The sequence below is a fragment of the Hydra viridissima genome, unplaced genomic scaffold (assembly GCF_058129835.1).
Source record: "Hydra viridissima isolate aposymbiotic clone 2 unplaced genomic scaffold, HvirCarnegie_v1 scaffold_4, whole genome shotgun sequence".
In the NCBI taxonomy this organism is placed as follows: domain Eukaryota; kingdom Metazoa; phylum Cnidaria; class Hydrozoa; order Anthoathecata; family Hydridae; genus Hydra; species Hydra viridissima.
Genome location: NW_028324303.1, coordinates 16,810,422 through 16,829,920, shown reverse-complemented (window position 1 = coordinate 16,829,920; position 19,499 = coordinate 16,810,422). Strand labels below are relative to the sequence as shown.

Below are 19,499 nucleotides of genomic sequence, written 5' to 3'. Positions count from 1 at the left end.
AAAAACTGTATTCACTGAAGTAAGCAGACTTTATAGAAATAAATTTAAATATAACTTTCTAAATGTAACTCAGTAAGCCATCTTCACCTGGACCGACATTTGATATTTACAAAAAAAAAAAAAAAAAACTCAAGAAGTAACACTAAGTTAAAGTAAAAGGTTTTAAAAAAACTGTCACAATTGTTTTTCACATTAAAGCAGAATGATTTTTTATGCACTTTTCTGACAACCAGTTATTTTTGCATTTTTGCAAACATTAAAAAAAAAAAAGCTTACAGTGTTATGTAAAAAAGACCTCGGAATTATCAGATTGTTCACCATTTATTACTAAAGTTTATGATTTTTAAATTTAAACAATAAATGATAAAATGGCTGCTGCAATTTTTACTATAAATTATCAACTGAATCATCACTCTATTTTGAGTCATCTTTTTATACTTCACGTAGTTTGTTCTTGTTGCAATATAAGTATATGTCAGATTTCTTTAGTAAATAATTAGCTATATCCCTTGCATTTTCAGCAAAAGACGTTTATGATGCATGTTAAACTTCTCTAAACGTCTTTTTTCTAGCTTCAATGGCACACACAGACAAAAAAAAACCTATTGGTTACTTAACATAATTAACAAAAAAAACACAATATAATACCATTCTTTGCACAGGTTGTGACATTAAAACTGTTTTTCAAAACTGTTTTTCATATAATATTTATTCATAAATTTTTACTCTCAGTTCAACTTAAATTCCTTAGAATTTGCCAGATCTCAAAAATACTCCTGCATAAAACCAGCTCTTTTGCAAAACAAAAGAAAGATGACAAGTTGCTTCTGGACTGTTTGGAATATAATTTTTGAACCACCTTGAACCTTGAATAGTACAATCTTTATAGACAGAATAATCATCCGCACCTCTCTTCATATAATGATCTTCAAGAGTAAAACTGTCTTTAAATTCAGCCAATGTTCTGTCTCATATTAAGAATTTGATACAATGATAATAACAATAACAATAATAATAATAATAATAATAGTAATAATAGTAATAATAATAATAGTAATAATAATAATAATAATAATAATAATAATAATAATAATAATAATAATAATAATAATAATAATAATAATAATAATAATAATAATAATAATAATAATAATAATAATAATAATAATAATAATAGTAATAATAATAATAATAATAATAATAATAATAATAATAATAATAATAATAATAATAATAATAATAATAATAATAATAATAATAATAATAATAATGTATTGTGAAAATTATTATTTTATTATCATTATTATTATTATTATTCTTTTTATTATCATTATTATTATTATTATTGGTATTATTATATTTATAATAATAATGATAATATATTATTATAATAAATGGTACATATGATAATAACAATGGTATATTTGATGCTTTAATTAATAAATAATGCTAAAATGAACCAGGAAAGATAAGCTGAAACGCTCGTTCAAACAAATATATCATTAAAATCCATTTCATTGAGGTGTTCTATAAAGATTTTTTATCATAAGTATCCTTTTTAAAACTAATGTTCTTGACAGGAAGTTCAGAATCAAAGCAAAATGAACTTTAAGGTTGTAGAGCAACCAAATTCTCAAACGTATAGTTTGAATCAAGTTCTCAAACATCAAAAGCTTGATAGCTTTTAAAATCATAGTTTGATATATAGCTTGATAACTTTTAAAACTTAAAAAGGTGCTCAAACGTAGGTTTATTTTTAAAGTGCGCATGAAAATTTGCCAGAAAGATTTGAAATATACACGAAAACATTTCAAAAATAAGTTGTTCCTCATTACCATAGAATAAATATTTATTTCGTGTTAAATTTCAACTCATAAAGACTTTATTCTCTCAATAAAATGCTTGCGAATAGCAATGCAATGATACTTAGTGTGTCACTCAAAGTGTATTCATTAACCTTTCCAAAAGTAGGCCAGGATCGACATGTATACTAGAGACTAGCGCCATCCATGTTTAATTATTTCACATATTGCTTTCTTAACTCCAACTTGAGGGAAACCCCGTAAGTTTACAAAAAGTTACACACTTTTAACTTTTTTAATGTTTGAATTGGTAAGAACAAAAATAAATGTTTGTTAACGAAAAGGGAAAACTTGAATGCTCAAGGATATAATCCTTTCATAAAAAATTTAAAAAATAACCCACGAGTCTTTCTATATAAAAACTTTCCTTTATCGGGCAATTTTGACTTCTCCCTGAAAAAGTATGTATGAAATTATGAAATCAGCTTCAAGAGAAATGGATTCTTTTGCTTTTTACATTCTCAGAATACACATCTCTTATTATTTTCTTCTTCTATATCAGGATGTAATATCCACAAGTACTTGACTTTGGTTAGCTGTGTAAAGCTCCATGTTTTTAACTCTTGGGGACAAATGGTTATTTTAAAGTTAAAGATCTTGTTTTGCATTATTTTCCTGTTTCAAATATCTTTTAGATATAAATCCTCCTTCTTACGTTACATTGAAAAATTTATCCTTACTTTGCATTCCTTTTATATTGCACATCCAATGTATCTTGAATTTGTCAAGCCGGATGTCTCAGGTTTTAATTGCGGCCATATTGTCCAAAAAGTAAACAAAACCATAAAAGTTCGATACAAAAATAATAAACCTCTTTTTAAATCTAAAATTTTATTTTTCATTGAATTTGAAAAAAATATTGAAACTTTACTTCAAAGACCATTTCTGTATTTTTCATATTTATTTTTATTTTTTTATTTTTTTATTTTTTTTTTTTTGCATTTTCTACAGCTTTTGAAAGTCAATTTTTCCAAAGCAAAAATGAGAAAAAAGCTCAAAAACCAATTTACTAATTTCATACTTCACTTAATAATTGTTTTAATACCTACTTCACGTAGTTAATGCTAAAAAAAACTTACTTCATGTGGTTATTAAAATAAATATCATTCAATTTTTATTCTCAGAAGTTCTTGACATTTTTTAAATTAATGGCTTTAAGAGCCAGTATTTCAAAGAATGTTATCTGAATTCAAAGCCATTATTTTGAAACCTCTGAAAATCTTTTCTTAAGCTTTAAAACACACCAGATTAGAGCTTAGATTATTTAATGCAGATGACAGAAATACTTTTCTGCATTAAACTGCATTTTTGGCCGCGGTGGAAGCTTTTATGAGTCATTAATATAATCAATATCAATAACAATAATTATCCCTAAACTTGCATCACGTCTGGACGAAATCTTTATTAATCTCAAGCAAACATAAGCGTGTAGGTGCTGTACACTAAGTGAGATAGGGAAAAGGGAGTTTTTTTTGTTGCATTTTTTAGATCTGTAAGGTTTTAGGTCATTAACGCCAAGCTCGAGAACAAAAACTCTTACCAATCATGACAAAGAGCATAGCAATCAAAAATGTAATGGAGTGTACCATGATTAATGGAAAGGTAACCGTTTCAACATTTGTCGTCACTAGTTCATCTTATTTCTGATGTTTGTGAATCTATAGTAATATAAGTATGACATTTAAAACTAACAAACCTGGACATGTCAACATTTTATTCATGGATACATAGGATGGAATGCTTTTTCCGTTTGATTTATAAACTTAATAAAAATTTCACAGGCTAGGGAAGAGGATAACCTAGGAATAGTTATTGATGTGTCAAGATCAGATCAATTGAACAATTGACGTCACTACTGTCAGACCACCTTATAGGACCATATAGAATGTATTAACCAAACAGAATTTTAAGAAAATCTTATAAAAAGACTTAACATTATTCTGTAAACAGAGATAGTTTGAGAGATTCTGCAAAAATACTTTGAGTTTATTTGTGAAGATTAAATCTTGGTTTTACACGTTTGCATAAACGTTTGGCATCAGGATACCAAGTTATGAGATGCAAATCCCTGTCAATAAAATCTTATTTGAAAAAAGCACGAAAAAATTAGGACGACTTGTTAAACGGAAACAAAAAAATTTACTTTTTTAATTGTTTAACCTAAAACTTGAATAACTTGTGAAACTGGGACTTAATAGTTTTTTTAAAAAAACTTTACATTTTTCCTGAACGTTTGGGTATTTAATCAAAACTGACGTGTATCGGATCATTCTTAACGGAGTAGCTCAAACTTTGGAGACAAAGATGAAAAAATTTACTAAAATACATTCCGACAAAGGGTCTAAATTTTATATAGTTATGATTGAGATGTTAATTTCGATTTCCGATTTTGCCTGATTTAATGTTTCTTAAATTTGTATATATACATACTGTCGTTGGTGTTGATGATGTCACTGATTTAATTTTTATTTCAAATGTTGAAGAAATTGTTGCTTTAGTAGTTGGATTCATAGCTTTTAATTTTTTTAATTTATGTTGTTTTTATCTGGCGGGAAAATCAGCATGTTGAATGCCTGTTAATGCATGCGAAAAAGTGAAAACTTTTCCACACTCAAACAGTTTTTATTTAAAGTTGGAAAATTTTTTTTATCTAAGTTCTTGAAATTAGTTTCAGTGTATAACTCAGTAATTACTTTTTTCCATACTTTCTTAACCCCCCACCCCCTACGTTCTTCTCATGGTAATAGACTTATACGTCTAATAGTTGCAAAATATGTAAAGACTGAGTTGAAAGACATTAAATTTAAGCTTTTAAGGTAACATGTGTTTTGTGACCATTTAAGAATAAAATATGTTGTCCAGTAGTTGTTTTGTTTTTTATCACTGGTGCAAATACTTTAAGTGGCCATGCAATAAATGAATCATTTTCCATCCAACCAGAAGTAGAAGTTACATATTTTGAACTGGTTTCTACCTTTTACCTAAGTTTCATACAAAAGATTCTTCGATTTTTATGCAATAAGCGATGATTAAAAGACTCCATAAGCGTTCCAGCAGTTTTTTACAGTATGACATGTTTTACCATACCAGTGAGTTTATAATATGCGTATGGACCCTTGTCTACGGGTGATGCTTCAGTTGTGCTAACAGTATATGGTTCATACCTTTATTATGCTAAGTTGTTTAACATTTGTTTCTAAATTTCTTTCGACCATCTACTCATAAAACAATAAAACCAATATTTGCCACGTCCACTCTTTCTAAAAAGAAATACTTGTTTTGTGCGTTCAAAGTAACTACTAACCAAATTGACCACTTGTAGTTTTGTTAAACCATATCCCAAATTACTTAATAGCTGATGAGCGGTAACTATAAATATAACTATTTCTTTAGCTCTGGATGTTGTTGATGTTCCAAAACCATGAGTACCATCATCATTGTACGTTGATGCTGTTTTTTGGGTAACCCCATTTAAATGCTGCTTTTCTCAGTGATGTACGATTTGTTTTTACGTCATTTGGCGCATCGAAAAAAAAAACATCATTAGAATTGAAATTTTATTCTGCACAAAAATAATGCGTTTATTTTGTCTCAAGACTTTTCTCGGGATGAGCACCTAAAATTAAAATTTCTTTGACCATTTAATTATTCAAGAAAAAACAGAAAATAGGTGAATCTTTTTTTTTTTACTTTTTCTTATAGAAGAAAAAGTAACTGATTCCAACGATATTTTTATTTATTTATTTTTTTTACTTTTAATTGTAAGTTAGCTTTTTTAAAGTGTGACTCAAAATACGCCATGAACCGTTTAACAAGGATTTACTCTATTACACTTTAAAAAATTGTTCTATTTTGAGAATAGTCAAAACTTAGCTTTGTAATTAATTGGGTGTCGCTACGCTAAATGGCTTTACTCTTAATTTCAAAAGACCTTAAAATATCCAAAGTATGGATCTTGTAAAATATCCAAAGTCGTATGGATCTTGTAATATTATCTTGCGAAAAATGAAAAAGTTAGATTTTATTATTTATACTATAAGTTTTTGGTCTATTTCATTTTAAAGTCCTATTCAATTGCTAGACTTCTCATAATTAGTTTCTGAATCAGCTACTGACTCAACCCTTGCTTAATGCCTCGGTCCGTTTTTGATGGAGGTGAAAAGCTCTTAAATTCATAGCACTAGGGGATATTTGCTTTTGTTGAACATTTTTCTGTTGCTAAAATCAACACATTATTTATATTACATATTGATGTTAATTATAAATTTTAATAAATTATCCTTTAGATTATTGCATATAGCATCACAGTAAAAAGCTCATGGAAAATAACCTTTACTCATGCAATATGAGCGGAGTCGCATAATTGCACCATACTTGCACAATACTAATAGAATGGAGTAAACTACTTAGGTCCTCAGCTTAAGAGCACTTTTGAAATCTTCATTTTGTTTGTAACTTTTGCAATAACGTAAAGTTCTCAGAAAACCCGAATATTTTTTAAAATCAAACGGATTTTATTAAGAGTTTATTTTTAAGTATTAGAAGAGTTTTCGATGATTTTACCACTTGCATAGAAAGCTGAAGTAAAAAGCGCAAGATTTTTTGAGGCGTTTTTTTTTAAAACCAGTTACGACCCCGAAAATGCTAAAACTGATAAAAACAGTGTTTGAAAAATTTTTAAAAATAGATTAATAAAAAACTCAAAATTCAAAAAAAAAAAAAAGTGCTTTCTCCTGAATAGCTTGACCAGAAAAAAAAGCTAAAAAAATTGCTTTTTTTTAGATGATAAGATAGTATACGATCGCCTTCTTATAAAATGTTTGTTTTGAGCAATCGAGAAAAAATGCCCCACAAGTATTTCATCTAGTGACTGTATTTAAAAACTTGAACACTATTTTTCAAACAGATTATATATCGCCCTACAATTTTTAACTTTTCAATTTGAATTTAACTTTTCATTTGAATTTAGGAAGATTTAACGCTGTGCAATGCAGACATTATTGTTACGCCAAACACTCGTTTTCCTATAGAAACGATGTGGATTTGCATAGAATGTTGCAGATGTTAACTTAGTTAAATGTTGTCTACATTTCTTATGTAATCTGCTAAAATAATTACATGTTTTCTCACAGCCCTTTTCACTTGGTTTTTGAAAGGATTTTGGGACTCGAAACTATTTTCGTAGTTTTTGAGAGGATTTTAGGGCTCGAAATTATTTTCTTTATCGTTTGATGGGCAATGTAAAAAATCAGTCGAGGTATTTATTTAGTGGAAGATTAACCCTTGCGAGTTTCAAAATGTTTTGAGTTTTTGAACAGCTAGGCCATCAAAGAATAAACTGAATTTCTTGAAAAAAACCCTGCAAAAGTTAAATTTTGTAAAAAGAATTACAACGTGTTATTTAACTTTGTATCGCATTTTTATAAAATTTCTACGTTGGCGCTCTACAAATAAAAACTTGTTTCTGATATTTTCAATGATTAAATTCCAAAGTTGCTATTGGCAACTTTATTTAAAAAAAAAAAAAAAAAATACTTGAACGCTTTAAACAACTTAAAAATAAAATTGACAAGATCTAACTTTATCGATATAGTCAATTGACGTAAAGCTCTATTTACACTGTTGTTTTGATATGTTTTTGCGCTGGAAAAAATTTTTTCTTGTTCCATCAAATTTTTTTTAACAATTATTAAATAATTAAATAATTTTTGCTTGTTCCATCAAATTTTTTAACAATTATATTGCAATAAATGTGTAACAATAATAATTATAATAATTATAATAATTATAATCATAAATTTAATTCTATGTTTACTTTTACTTACATTGTTAATAAAAGATAAAAAAAAAAAAAAAAAAAAAAGGGGACGCCTGTAGACATTTGCAATTGCTATTAAAACATTTGCAATTGCTATTAAAACTAAAGTGAAAATCAAGAAGCTCTTGGAAGCTTGCGTCATGCTTTTTATTCAAGATTTATTCAAGATATAACATACTTTACAAAAACACAAGAATTTAAATTGGACTCTTAGTTAATGAAATGGGCAGCTACATTACTTGAAAATCAATTGATCTATGAGAGTCTGAAGCAATTGTGATAATATTTGCTAAGTATTACAAATCTCATTACGAACAATCGGATTTTTTAAGTGCATGATTGTTTATTTAACTTTACTGAAAATAAATCAAACTATAATACCCCAGTATCTTAATTTTTTCCATTCATTAAAAAAAAAAAAGAAGCTTGCTGTAACGTAATTTACATTTACTTAAAAGTATATTTTCTTGTAAATTAAGTCCTAGTAAACTAGACTGAGCAAAGATAGAAGTACCTCTAAGGTTGCTCAGGAATATGTTGTACAATGCAAATTCTAAACTAAAATTTATAGTGGGATATAAAGGTGATCTATTATTTCCTTATCAAAAAAAGTCTTCATAAATAAAATTCTTGTAAATCAGCTTGTGCAAATATAGAGCCAGCTCTAACATTTCTGAGATACTTTTATCTTATAGAGATAATTTACTGTGAAAGTTAATTTAATGGAGAGGAAAAAAACTCAATCTGCAATTGTTACAATAGGATAGAAACCGGGTTTAAGGGTATCCAATCGGGCTTTGAAAGATTGAAGAAAATTTTTAGAAAATATAAAATGTTTAGATATAAAATATATAAAGATCCAAAACTGTCTTTAAGGTTGTCAAAATTACTCAATCAATACAAATATACAACCCATAGAACAGCGCAAGATTTTGATGTTACATATCCTACCTTTGATTTGTTAAACTTAAAATAAATAATCAAAACTTTCAGGTTTTTGTTTAAGTTTAAAGATTTTAATTTAAACATTTTTTTTTTTTTTAAACTATTAGTTTTATTTTAAAGATTATTTTTTTTATATATTATGATAAGTTAAAGCTGCAGGTTTTATATCAACTTTTATAAACTTGATAATATTTCAGTAATTTTATTTTTACCAAAAGTGTGACGAGTTATTTTAAAATATTGGTCCATTTGAGAACTGTCTTAATCATCGCAGGAATGCATTGGAAATTTTACAAGGAAACATTGTTTTAGAAAACAGATAAGTAAAAGTGCGTGGTACAAAAGATAGATGATATCTTTTCATTGATGATAACGCTTGTGTAAGCCATCGCATGAAAAAAGTCTATGTAAAAAAATTCTTCCGTTATTGCGCATGTTTAATGTCATTTTGCGCTTGGCAAAAACTTTTACTCTGAAATTAGTTAGGAATTTTTTACGGGTGATTTAAAAATATTTTTGCATTACAAATCTGTTTTAAAAGCCTTTAAGTATCTGGAGATTAACATAAATATTTTAAAATAAAACCGGAGATAACTTTAATTGTATAAAAAAATGATAACTTGACAATTAATTTTTAATAGGTGTTTGTTAGTTCCGCTTTTTAAGTTTAAAAAACCCAGCATTAACAATACTGCTCTAAGATAAATGTAAAATTGATAGTCCGACGTATAAACGTGTTTTTTTTTTTTTAACTCGCGCCAGTGTAGCGACAGTTTTGAGATAATATCTGTGCAAATGTATAACAATTTATCCTAGCTTAAATGCAACGCAAGCTCTAAATTGTTTATACAAATTGTATATTTCCACGAATCATATTTTAAGCCAATGTTATTAATAAGAGTTTTTTTCCTGTTTTTTTTTTTTGTAAATGTAAGATTTAAATATTTATAAGTATTTTGCACATTTATCAGATTTATATAGCAGTATTTATTAAAATATTCCATGGTACTTCACTACACTGTATGTGCTTTTAAAAAGTCATAAATAGAGAGCCAACTACTTCATCTAAACTTCATAAATAGTGTTTAAAAGTTCATTTTCAATTCCGAAAACACATTTAGAAAAAATTTGTTCAATGCTGTCTGTTGTCGACTGCAATCTGCGTAATCGTGATCGTGATCGTAATCGTGATAAGAGACAAGCACAAAATGCTGACTATCAAGTGAAACATACCCTGATAACAAAGGGGAGTAGAACATCTTAAAAACTATAATTTATTTCATCGTCGTAACAAGTTATCACGATAATAGGTGCACAAACTGGTATAACTTCTTCAGTGACCGGTTTTGTTTCCCCTTTACTTGCCTTATTTTGATGGAGGCTGATCCTCCGTTCCTCTCTGATGGATTCTCTTTTCATCTTTAGAGATCTAGCATCTGCACGCTCTATAGAACATCGCCTTTTTTGTCTACCGAAACATTTTATTTGTAGACAATAAATAAAAGCGTTCTTGTGCTTGATACTCCCTTCACCAAAAACTATATTTCCTGACGGCGTCCGAAACATGTTTTGCTTTAACAAAAACTGTATTCCGTTCACTTTTGATAGAAAAAGTTTATTAAAAGCTCTTTGAAGTTGAGAGTTTAAACCCCCATACAACAAAGGATTTACGGCTGCGTTGATGTATATCAAAATGTTCAAAAAGCTGCGCCTTTGCCTGCAACTTGCAGTACTTCTCAAGTCAATAAAGTTATTGATTTGGTAAGGGAGCAGACACACGATAAAAATAAATAAAAGAAGGAAGAAGACCTTTAAGGTTTTCATTGTTTGCTTGTAACGCAATGTCGTAAAATAGGCCTGGGCTTGTTCAAGATCCGTGCCAACTATCACTGATGTTAAGCTTCTATGAAAACGTTGAATTGATCCTTTTAAAGAGCGGTCGTGAAACCCGATGTTCGTGTTGAAGGAAGAAGACCTTTCGACGACATTTTCTTTTTGCTGTTGGCTTCTAGTAACAGCAGAAGTAGAATTGCAACGTCTCAGAGACGGCCTTCGATCGTTGAGATGAATGGTCGACTGGAAGAACGTTTTAATGTTACCAATGCTGTCATTCAAAGAATTCAAATCATCTAATGAAGCACTACGCCTCTTTTTAATTGCCAAATGATTACAACTCTCACTTTTAAACTCGATACTTTTTTGACTGTGACCTGACACTGAGTTGGTGTCTGTAGTTTTGTTTGTCATACTCCGATTTTTGTTAAAAAGATTTATAAACGTTTTATTTTTTGTGCGTATCTTGTACCAAATCTGCAAATATAAGTATGTCATTGCTAAAAAGGGCCCCAAGTACTGTATCAAAAATAAAAACGAGACGTACCAGACTGCATTTTTTACAGGCCAAACTAAGAAGCAGCAACCGTAAAAATCTGTTCTCTGAAAAATCACTTTCGGTAACGCTAAAGTGACTGCTGCTAAATCAAGTAAAATTGAAACAATAATTGATCTTTTTAAATCAAGTTTAAAAGAGGATTTCACAGAGTTCAATACAATCACGTATCTTTCGATAGCAATAGTAACGAGCGTAAAAACGTTCGCAGTAACAAAGGCTGATAACAGCGGTTCAAAAACATTGCATTTTGATTGAAATAAAACATGGTTGTTCGACGCGTGTAACGGTATTCCCAGGAGAACAATAAATAAATCGACGACGCACAAATTGCAGACCAATACATTAATTGGCTTTTGTAAAGCCTTATGGCGAAAAGTTGAAATAATAATAAGAGAGTTCCAGAACAAGGCTAAAATAAACGAGAAGGAATAAAATCCAGATCTAACGGCCACATATATTGACTCATCTGCGCTTCGTATGCTGATATTATATCCGGTCATCTCTGTTTCTTTTTGCAATACTCTGTATTTATTTCCGTTTCTTTTTCTGTCACCTAGGTCATGAAAAAAAAATTTCATTTAAAGAACATCGTAGCATCATCCGACGAAACAAAATTTAAATAGTACAACGTCATTATTAAAACAAAGAAAGTTATATGAAAAGACAGAACCTCGAAAAACATCCGTGTAAAAACTAATTTCTAACTTCAGCGTAAATCGAGTTTTGTTTCAATGTTTAAACGTGTATACTAAAAAAAAAAAAAAAAGGAAATCACCAAAAACATTTCTCTCATTCTTTGAAACGTGCGCGAGATTAATTTTGAACGAAAACGAGCGAAACAAAAATAATTGGTTAATCTAACGTTTGCACAACGTCACCAGCAAATCCTTAATGGCAAACATTTAAAGATCACACTCCACAGATCTCTGAACATCTTCAGGAATATTAAAATATCGACGTGTGGAGTTGATATATAGCGGAACGGTTTTGAGAAAATGTTATTTTCTAATTAGGGATATATTTACTTTCACCGAGGTGTAAATTATTTACAGTTGCATCGTCCAATATATTCCTCAGTTAACATAAAGTCCACAATAGAAAATTTTTTTTGTTGTTGTTGTTGTTATTTGACGCATAATGAATATAGATAAGCTTTGATTGCTTATAGATGAAACAGATATCGAAGCTCAATAAAGGACAGGCTTCTCTATTATTGAGAAAAATATTGAGCAATCCGTTAAAAATAATACCTTCGACGACGCTTGACTTTTATATAGAGTTCCATAGATTTGCATTTTTGCTTCCAAGTTTGAAAAGTTCAGCTCATTGTGTAAAATAAATCTTTACATAAAAATTGCTCACTGTTCCTAATTATCTTTATGTCAAAAATAACTGGGAGCAGCGAACATTTTTTATATTTAGATCCAATCAGTTTGTGAAGATTTTAAACCCAAATCAACTGAGGTCACAATATTAAGAAATGTGTGTGATGTGTGTGATAATGCAGAACGTGTTTACCAACTCTATGACTTGTGAAAGTTTTTGAATTGTTATATATATATATATATATATATATATATATATATATATATATATATATATATATATATATATATATATATATATATATATATATATATATATATATATATATATATTAGAAATATATAGATATAAACAAATACCTACATTTTCAAGACATCTTTTACATAAGAAACGAACTGTCAGCCGAACGGAACATGAAATCAACACATAAATACGTTTTCTATGTTTCTCCTATGAAAATATTTATGTAAAATTTTTTTAAATAAATATTTTTGATAATTTAGAAAAAATTTTCTACGTCCCTAAAGTAAATAAAAATAAACGAGTAAATAAATAAAGTAAATAAAATTTTGACAAAAAAGTATTAAAGTATTAACAAAAATAAGAGTGTTTAAACATAGAGCAGTTTCATGCATGACAATCCTCACGAAAATTTGTTTTCAATTTTAAAACTACTTTCTCTAGATTTATAAAACGTTCCTCCTCGATTCACTATATGGCCCACGCCCTGGTAATATAATGAAAATCTAATTAAATTTACCCATTTTTTATTTTATTTCTTGAAAAATTATAATTTAAATAGTATTTGCATACTTAACCCCCTCCCTTAACATTCTCATCCTTCAATGAGCCGAACTAATTTATCGTGTGTTTGTAAGCAAATAAACAAAAAAACAAAAACACCCATTACAAACTACTATCTTTATTATATGACTATTGGCAATCAAAGCGATTATCTCAAATTTCCACTTATCTCGATTATCTCAGATTTCCACTAAATTAGATAAAGAGTTTGTTTAAGATAAGTAAACATTGTTCTAGAAGCTACGCATACAAATCTTATAAAGGGGATAATTATAAAGGGGATAATATCAAAGAGTGAATCAAATAAAATCAGATATTTTACCTGAAGTCTTCTTTGGTTTTTTGTTTTTCAGCTACTTTGAATTTACAACAGCATTCTGTTTTTTTTTTTGTTTTTTTGTTTTTTTGTTTTTTTTTGTATAATTTATTTTTAACTTAATAACTCAAATCGAAGCTCTTCTAAATTTTTTTTACAACTTTGTCTTAATGCCTTATGTTTCAGAATAAATTAATCATTCATCCTTCAATTATTAACCCTTCAATCATACTTTAGAAGAAACATGTTATAAAAACGTTTAACAGCTTGTTTCTTAGAGATCAAAAAAGTTGAAACGACATGTTAGTTTCTTTGAGAGAACCTTCATCATTATTCAATATTCATCAATATTCTCAGCAAATCACCCAATCAGGTTCCGAGGAACAAACTCGTGTTCATAAATTAGAGAAAGCCTTTGCTAATTTATTCCATCGTGCTCCTCCAGTTACTTATCTTTTAGATTCCCAACCAAAACTGTCAAAGAAAAGCACAAGGAACCGTAATCCAAAAGCTTTCTGTCCATTTGAGAAGACTAACATCATCCAGTTTTGATGGGTTCTTTTTTTTGTAGGACTTCATAGCTTTGCTACCTCATACTTTTAAACAAGAAAATGTTCTTAATTAAGAATAGTTAATTATATATTCCCTTCTGTAGAAACGGAATGGCTCTATTGATGTCTATAAATTTCAAAATCGAAACGATAACTTTTTCAGACTCGTTCTCAATCTATAGATTATTTGTTAAAAAAAATAATAAGAATTCACACGTATACAAATCCACATATACTGAATACTTAATCGCTTAATCTTCCTTACAATTTTTTATTAGCGTTTCGAAAAACAAGTTTGTAAAGTTATTTTAAAAGTATGCTGTACATATAAACAAATAAATAAAAGCAAAGCATATCCTTGCACACACGCTCACACGCAGTTACTTATCGTTTTTTGATACTTTCATAAAAGTTTCATAAAAAAACAATAGTTGTTTACGAAGAAAATTTTCAAAGTTTGTTAGACTATGTTATGTTTTATATTGTTAAGTTTAAATCGTATTTATTTTTACCAAGTTTTAAATTTTAAAATTTTTTTTGTAGAGACACGGAACAACCCGGAGCTTAATTAAATTAGCATCTGTACAAATATGCCACAAAAAAAAATACTCACCTTTATGCAAAGTATTGCAGTATTCAACTCTTTAATTACGTTTTAAAAGTACTTTGGAGCTTTACTGCACTTGGCTCGCATTTACATTGATCTTAAAGAAAATGTTTCCAGCGGTCGGCACGGGCTGAATATATATTAGACAACTCGTTTCTTTTGCTGGATCTTTTGCTCTCTAAGCGGTAACTTGGCAGTACCAGACTGATTTTAGTTCTATTGGTTCTGTGGCAGTTCCGCTATGTTGCTTAAATAAGTAAAACATTTAAAGAGTTCATATATAATTAAACTTTAGTTTCGGTTGTGGTGCAACTTAAAACAAACTTTTTCATTTGCATTTTTATGTTTGCTTAATTAATATTTAATTTTTTTTGGTTTTAATTTTCATTTTGGCAAAATTCATAAAGAAATAAAAGAATAATGTATAAGATAAATTTATAGTTTAAAAAGCAATTGAAAGATTATTTTGTTTGTAATTATCTGTAATATAATCTTTAAGGAACACCCATATATTTAGTTAAATACACTAATGTAATTTGATCAAACAAATGGCCCCACCTACTAACCAAGTACAAACCCAACTGCCAATCAACTCAGGCGCTGGTAAACTTAATAACCAAAAAAATTTAAGGTTTTTGCTTACTGTAAAAAATTTTATAATTTAGTATAAATAGTCATTTGAGCCCGCCCTTACCAAGCCTATAAACCACCCTTAACTTACCCTTCCCAGTACATATGATAATTTTGGGAAGAAGGTAATTTTAAGATAATAAATGTTGCATGAATTATTTAACTAATAAAACGAATTAATGTAACATTCTAAAAAGATTTAAATTTAAAAATTTTAATATTTTACTTAAAAACATCAAATAACGTTTTGTGGAAAAACTCGCAGTAAAGCTTTAAATTGAAGAAATTTTAAAAATTACAATGCAAGTGAAACTATTATCATGAAATTATAATTAAAAAAGAAATTAAATTATCAAAGAAGAATAAAATAATGAAAAAATCCGCTTGGTATGAGGTCTTGCGACAAATTTTCGACAAGAGGTCCAGGATTTCACAGATGCTTTTTTTCTGAATCAGATCAAAGGATTTCCTTATTGCTAAATATAACAGAAAAAAAAAGTGCATATATTTATAGATTAAAATTTGAAAATTCAAAAATAAAATGTCATAAAGCTGCTAGGTACACAAATATTAGCATTGAGTTTTCACACGTATTTATTTTAAGAAAGTTTTTATAAAGATCTTTCATAAATGTTTCCAGTTTTGTTTTATTTTTTTTTACAGAAGTATTTTTGAGTGAAATCGCTAATAGAAGAACAAGAAAGAGGAGAATTGATAGTGCTGAGAACAGAGATTATTGTCATGTAATAATAGCACCAGATTAAAATATGAAAGAAAGAAGTATGGCTTTAAAATGTTAACATATTAGATAACTAATTCTCTATCTAAGTTAGTGAAAGAGGAAAGAAGAGTATGATAAATAACAAAAAGAAAGTAAAGCACTATAAACTAAATAGAGTAATTAAGAAATGAGTTAATAAAAGGTTTAGATGTTGATTTTAGGTTTTTCGCATACTTGCTTGTATAGGATGTGGTTGTAGCAGAAGTGTTCACTATTTCGTGTGCCTCTTCCTGCATGATGATGGTATTTTATTTTAATTTTATCAGTTAGTTTGCTTGTTATAGTTTTGATAACAGTTCACGAAACTACTTCTCTATTTCCAAACAGCGAGTGGCAACGGCTGTTTGGAAATAGAGAAGCACATTATATAGCATCCATAGCACACTCATTAATGATTTGAGTGATTGTTATCAGCAGCCGTGACAAAGGGTGCTTCTCTGAAAAGTGCGCCATGACCGGCATGGAAATTGAGTTTGCCGGTTTAATTATCCTAACCGGTACGAGGGAGTTGTAGACGTGTTTAAAAGGCTTCCATATTTCGATCAAGAGGGGACAATGAGCAAATATATGTATAGCGTCTTCAGTATGATCACATGTTTTTCTTTTTTTTTTTTGTTATTTGCTGTTGTTTTTTTATCGTTAGTAATATTGCTGTTTTCAGATTAGTGCCAAAACTAAAATTAAACAAACCCCAAATTCTTAAATATATATATATATATATATATATATATATATATATATATATATATATATATATATATATATATATATATATATATATCGTAAAAATAGGTTACAATACCTATCGAAAGTAGGTTTTTATGTTAAAGCATTTTGTTTATATATATTTTTATTTACAAGTGTCGTGATAAATTATTATGTACTTATTTAAATATTTACATTGAACTTTTTTTTTTTTTTTTTGCAACAGTGGATCGATGTACTAATGTTGTTGTGGCCGTTTTGATTTGTGCTCTTGTCAGTTCTATGTTTTTCTGTGCACATATTTTAGGACTTGTTGTATTTGTTGTTTTTCTGTTTCGTTTTTTCGTCATTGTTTTTTCTATGAACATTCTTTTTGTTAGCAGTTGGTGGAAGTGTTGTATTGGGATTATTTTTGTTCGGTCAATTGTTATGGCGCTACGTTCGAAGTATATGGCGTCATAGAATGTTTCTAGGCATATTTCGCCTATATCTTGGTTGTCTTTTTCAAGTCCTATAAGGAAGAACAGCTTAGGTTTGTTCGCAAGTCCTGTCGGGGTATATTTTGTGGAGTATTTCTACAGTGTACTTGCGTACGTCTTGTGTGTTGGGGCAGTTGTAGAACCAGTGTTTTTTAATCTTGTTTCCTACATTGCATTGTTTGCAGATGGGTGATGTGTTTTTTTTTCCATTTGTGCAGTCTGTTGAGTGTTGAGAGTTTTTTGTATATATATTTGTAGATTATGTCTGTTGCTTTGTTGTTTTCGTTTCTTTTATATGGTTTTGTGGATTTTTTTCTCCCACGTCTATTTGTTGATTTGCAGTCTTTGTGTTGTTTTTTCTGTAGCCCATCTTTGGTATCTGTGTTCTGTTTTTGTTTTTTTGTCCAGTAGGATCTTGTATATTTGTTTGGTGGTCAGTTTAGACAGTTCTAAGGGTTTGTTGTTTATTTCTATTTTTTTGCGGGTATTGTTTCGTGTTATTGTATATAATATTTTTCCATTTTATTGGTATTCTGCAAATTATCGAATCTAGCATTTTGTATGATATGTTCAGTTGTTCGGCTGTGAGGGTTCCGGGGTCTAAGACTTTGCATATGTCGGCTATAATTGTAATGTCGTTCTTTTTTGTTTCTGTGTTTGGTTTTGGTAGTGGCGGTATGGGTTCAGTATTGTTTTTTAGTGTTTTGTCCAAAACTAAAAATTGTAACTAACTTAACTAAAAAAACCGTAACTAAATTTAGTCGACTAACTTTTTATTCTAACTAAAATTAGTTGACTGACATTTTAGTTTAACTAAATTTAGTCGACTAAATTTTTTATTTGCGAAAAATATATTGTTAACGGTTACCAAAAAAATACTTTTTTAAAATCTTGTTATGCGTTAGTTGTGAAGAGGTTTGAGCGCCATGTATTTAATTACAAATTGCTGTAAGTTACAATTTACATCTCAAGGGCATCTGTTTCAACGTTTGATTTTCAGAGTTTTTCAGGTTTTTGGAGAAAGGTTTGTGATATACACTTGGAATTTTGCAACAAAACTTATCTAATTAGTCCCCCGTTATTATAAGGTACTTGTTTTAAATTTCAATGAAAAGCGATTCAGATCTGGATTTTTTCAATTTCTTTTTAAAGTGAATTACAAATTATAAAAGCCATGTGAAATCAATTTTTTTTAAAAAAAAAATGGTGCCATGTTTTTGAAAGCTGTGTTATGTGCAGAAGCATTTTCGGATTTCCTTTATATAATACCTGCAATGATTTTTTGAGAAGTAATAATACGTATTTTATCTGAGTTCATAATAACGCAGATATTTACAGTGACAACAATAAGATTGAAACAGTTAGGTAAGTAATGTTTTTTATTATTTCTATATTGTGTAATTGAATATATATCTTGTTCAACTCTCAATTTTGCTTTTCTTTTAAAAATTATTACGAAAAAGCTAATAAGTAATCATGTTTTCGGTAAAAAAATATCAGCTGTTTTTGACGGAGTTGTTCTGCTAACAAACCAATTTTTATTTAGTTCAATAAAAGAAAATTCGGAGCAATACTAGGTACAAACAAAACATTTTTATTACCTAATTGTCACAAATTATATTAGGTATTTTAAATTTCTTAAAAACTATAGCTTTTGATAAATGTCTTTAAATTGATTTATTTGTCATAATTCATATTATGTTCATATAATTTCATGGTATAGTTTACTAAGTCTTTTATAGCACTAAATCTTGTTTCAGTCAACTAATTTTAGTTAGACTAAAAAGTTAGTCGGCTAATTTTAGTTAGACTAAAAAGTTAGTCGACTAATTTTAGTTACGCTAAAAAGTTAATCGACTAAATTTAGCTAGACTAAGAAGTTAGTCGATTAAATTTAGTTATACTAAAACTAACCTTAACTCCCACCCCTAATAATTTCCATTACTTAAAAAACTAAGTTACGAAGTACGACACTTGATCTTGGCCATTAGGTCGAGAAGTGATGTTTTGCGTCGGTCCACGTGCGTTAGAAGTTTTGTTTCCAGATTAGAGATCAAGACTAAAGTTAAACAAACCTCAAATTCAAAAACTTTTCGATGAACTGGTTGAAATCGTAAAGTCTTTTTTTAATTTTCCACAAATAGAAATCAACATTAGCAAAGTAAACACTTTTGCTACTTGATCTAAATGAAAAACTAAAAATTTCTTACATTATCCTACAAAATCAATGAAAGTTAAAGGTGATTCTGACATACACACATACATACATACATGCACACACAC

At 28.6% G+C, this 19,499-nt stretch overlaps 1 protein-coding gene across 11 annotated transcripts; it reads right to left on the bottom strand.

The window, feature by feature from the left end:
* Window positions 1-9,588: 9,588 nt before the first annotated feature.
* LOC145182795 (alpha-2Db adrenergic receptor-like) lies at window positions 9,589-14,931 on the bottom strand. Of its 11 annotated transcripts, none has more exons than XM_090086320.1 (4): window positions 14,628-14,894; window positions 12,707-12,793; window positions 11,688-11,765; window positions 9,589-11,570 (listed from the first exon to the last, which is right to left on the bottom strand). In XM_090086320.1, exon 4 carries the CDS (start codon window positions 11,515-11,517, stop codon window positions 9,886-9,888), a length of 1,632 nt encoding a protein of 543 aa, XP_089942446.1. In that variant the 5' UTR covers window positions 11,518-11,570; window positions 11,688-11,765; window positions 12,707-12,793; window positions 14,628-14,894; the 3' UTR covers window positions 9,589-9,885. The 11 variants fall into 11 exon arrangements, with proteins under 11 accessions (XP_089942446.1, XP_089942447.1, XP_089942445.1 ...); XM_090086321.1 differs by lacking the exon at window positions 14,628-14,894 and adding an exon at window positions 13,470-14,272; XM_090086319.1 differs by lacking the exon at window positions 11,688-11,765.
* Between the last annotated feature and the right edge of the window lie 4,568 nt (window positions 14,932-19,499).